This window comes from Artemia franciscana, chromosome 9, assembly GCF_032884065.1.
Source record: "Artemia franciscana chromosome 9, ASM3288406v1, whole genome shotgun sequence".
NCBI classification, from domain to species: Eukaryota; Metazoa; Arthropoda; class Branchiopoda; order Anostraca; family Artemiidae; genus Artemia; species Artemia franciscana.
In genome coordinates this window covers 31,230,246-31,231,205 of record NC_088871.1, presented here as the reverse complement: position 1 = coordinate 31,231,205, position 960 = coordinate 31,230,246, and the positions used below count along the sequence as shown (strand labels likewise).

Sequence of the window (960 nt, the reverse complement as noted above, 5' to 3'; positions counted from 1 at the left end):
ACGCGCAACAAAGAGCCCTGAATCCACCGGATACAAAGTTAACTGCTTTCTTTTGGCTGTGCAAAAATGATTCTTTGGCAAAAAGAAACTGTTGTATACTAAAGTGCCTTCGTATTACACGTGGAATACTAAAAATAAAGTATTAAAACGTCGAAAACAAGGTAAGTAAGTCGACGGCCAACCTACCATCTCAAGTCAGGCGATAATTTTCACGTGTTCTTGGGATTCCTCATTTGAGCCGCGAGCCTGTTTTCACGTTGTTTTTGTGATTCCTCGGCATGATGTTTTTCGGTAATTTTTCTTTGAGCCGCAAGCCTGTGTTCATGTTGCTCTAGTGATTCCTGGGCACGTTTTGTTTTAGTAATTTCTCTTTGAGCCGCAAGTCTGTTTTCACGTTGCTCTTGTGATTCCTCGGCACGATTTTTTTTGGTAATTTCTCTTTGAGCCGCAAGCCTGTTTTCCCGTTGTTCTTGGGATTCCTCGGTACGTTTTCTTTTCTTACTTCCTCTTTTAGCCACAAGCCATTTGGCATTATGTCTTTGAGCCACTTCCTCGGCTGTTTCTTCTGCCATTGTAAGATTTATTCCAAAAGTCTTGCACGATTTGATTCCTCGGCTGTTTCTTCTGCTATTGTCGGATTTATTCTAAATATTATCTTTGAATCGCAAGCCTTATATACTTATAATGACGTCAACTTATAATGTCGTCATTTACAAACATACAAAATACATACATGACGTCATAATGATCAATCCTTACAATGACGTCAGTCGTCAAACATACAAAAATACATACATTTTATATATATATATATATATATATATATATATATATATATATATATATATATATCTATATATATAAAAATAAGTTGTCTGTGGATGGATGGATGGATGGATGTGTGGATGGATGTGTCAGGTGACGTCACCTGAAAAAACTGGATTAGGTGACGTCAAAACT

At 37.0% G+C, this 960-nt stretch overlaps 1 protein-coding gene across 1 annotated transcript; it reads right to left on the bottom strand.

Moving 5' to 3' along the window:
* Positions 1-209: 209 nt before the first annotated feature.
* Positions 210-572, bottom strand: LOC136030804 (uncharacterized protein C05D11.13-like). Its single transcript, XM_065709852.1, has one exon. It carries the CDS (start codon positions 570-572, stop codon positions 210-212), a length of 363 nt encoding a protein of 120 aa, XP_065565924.1.
* Between the last annotated feature and the right edge of the window lie 388 nt (positions 573-960).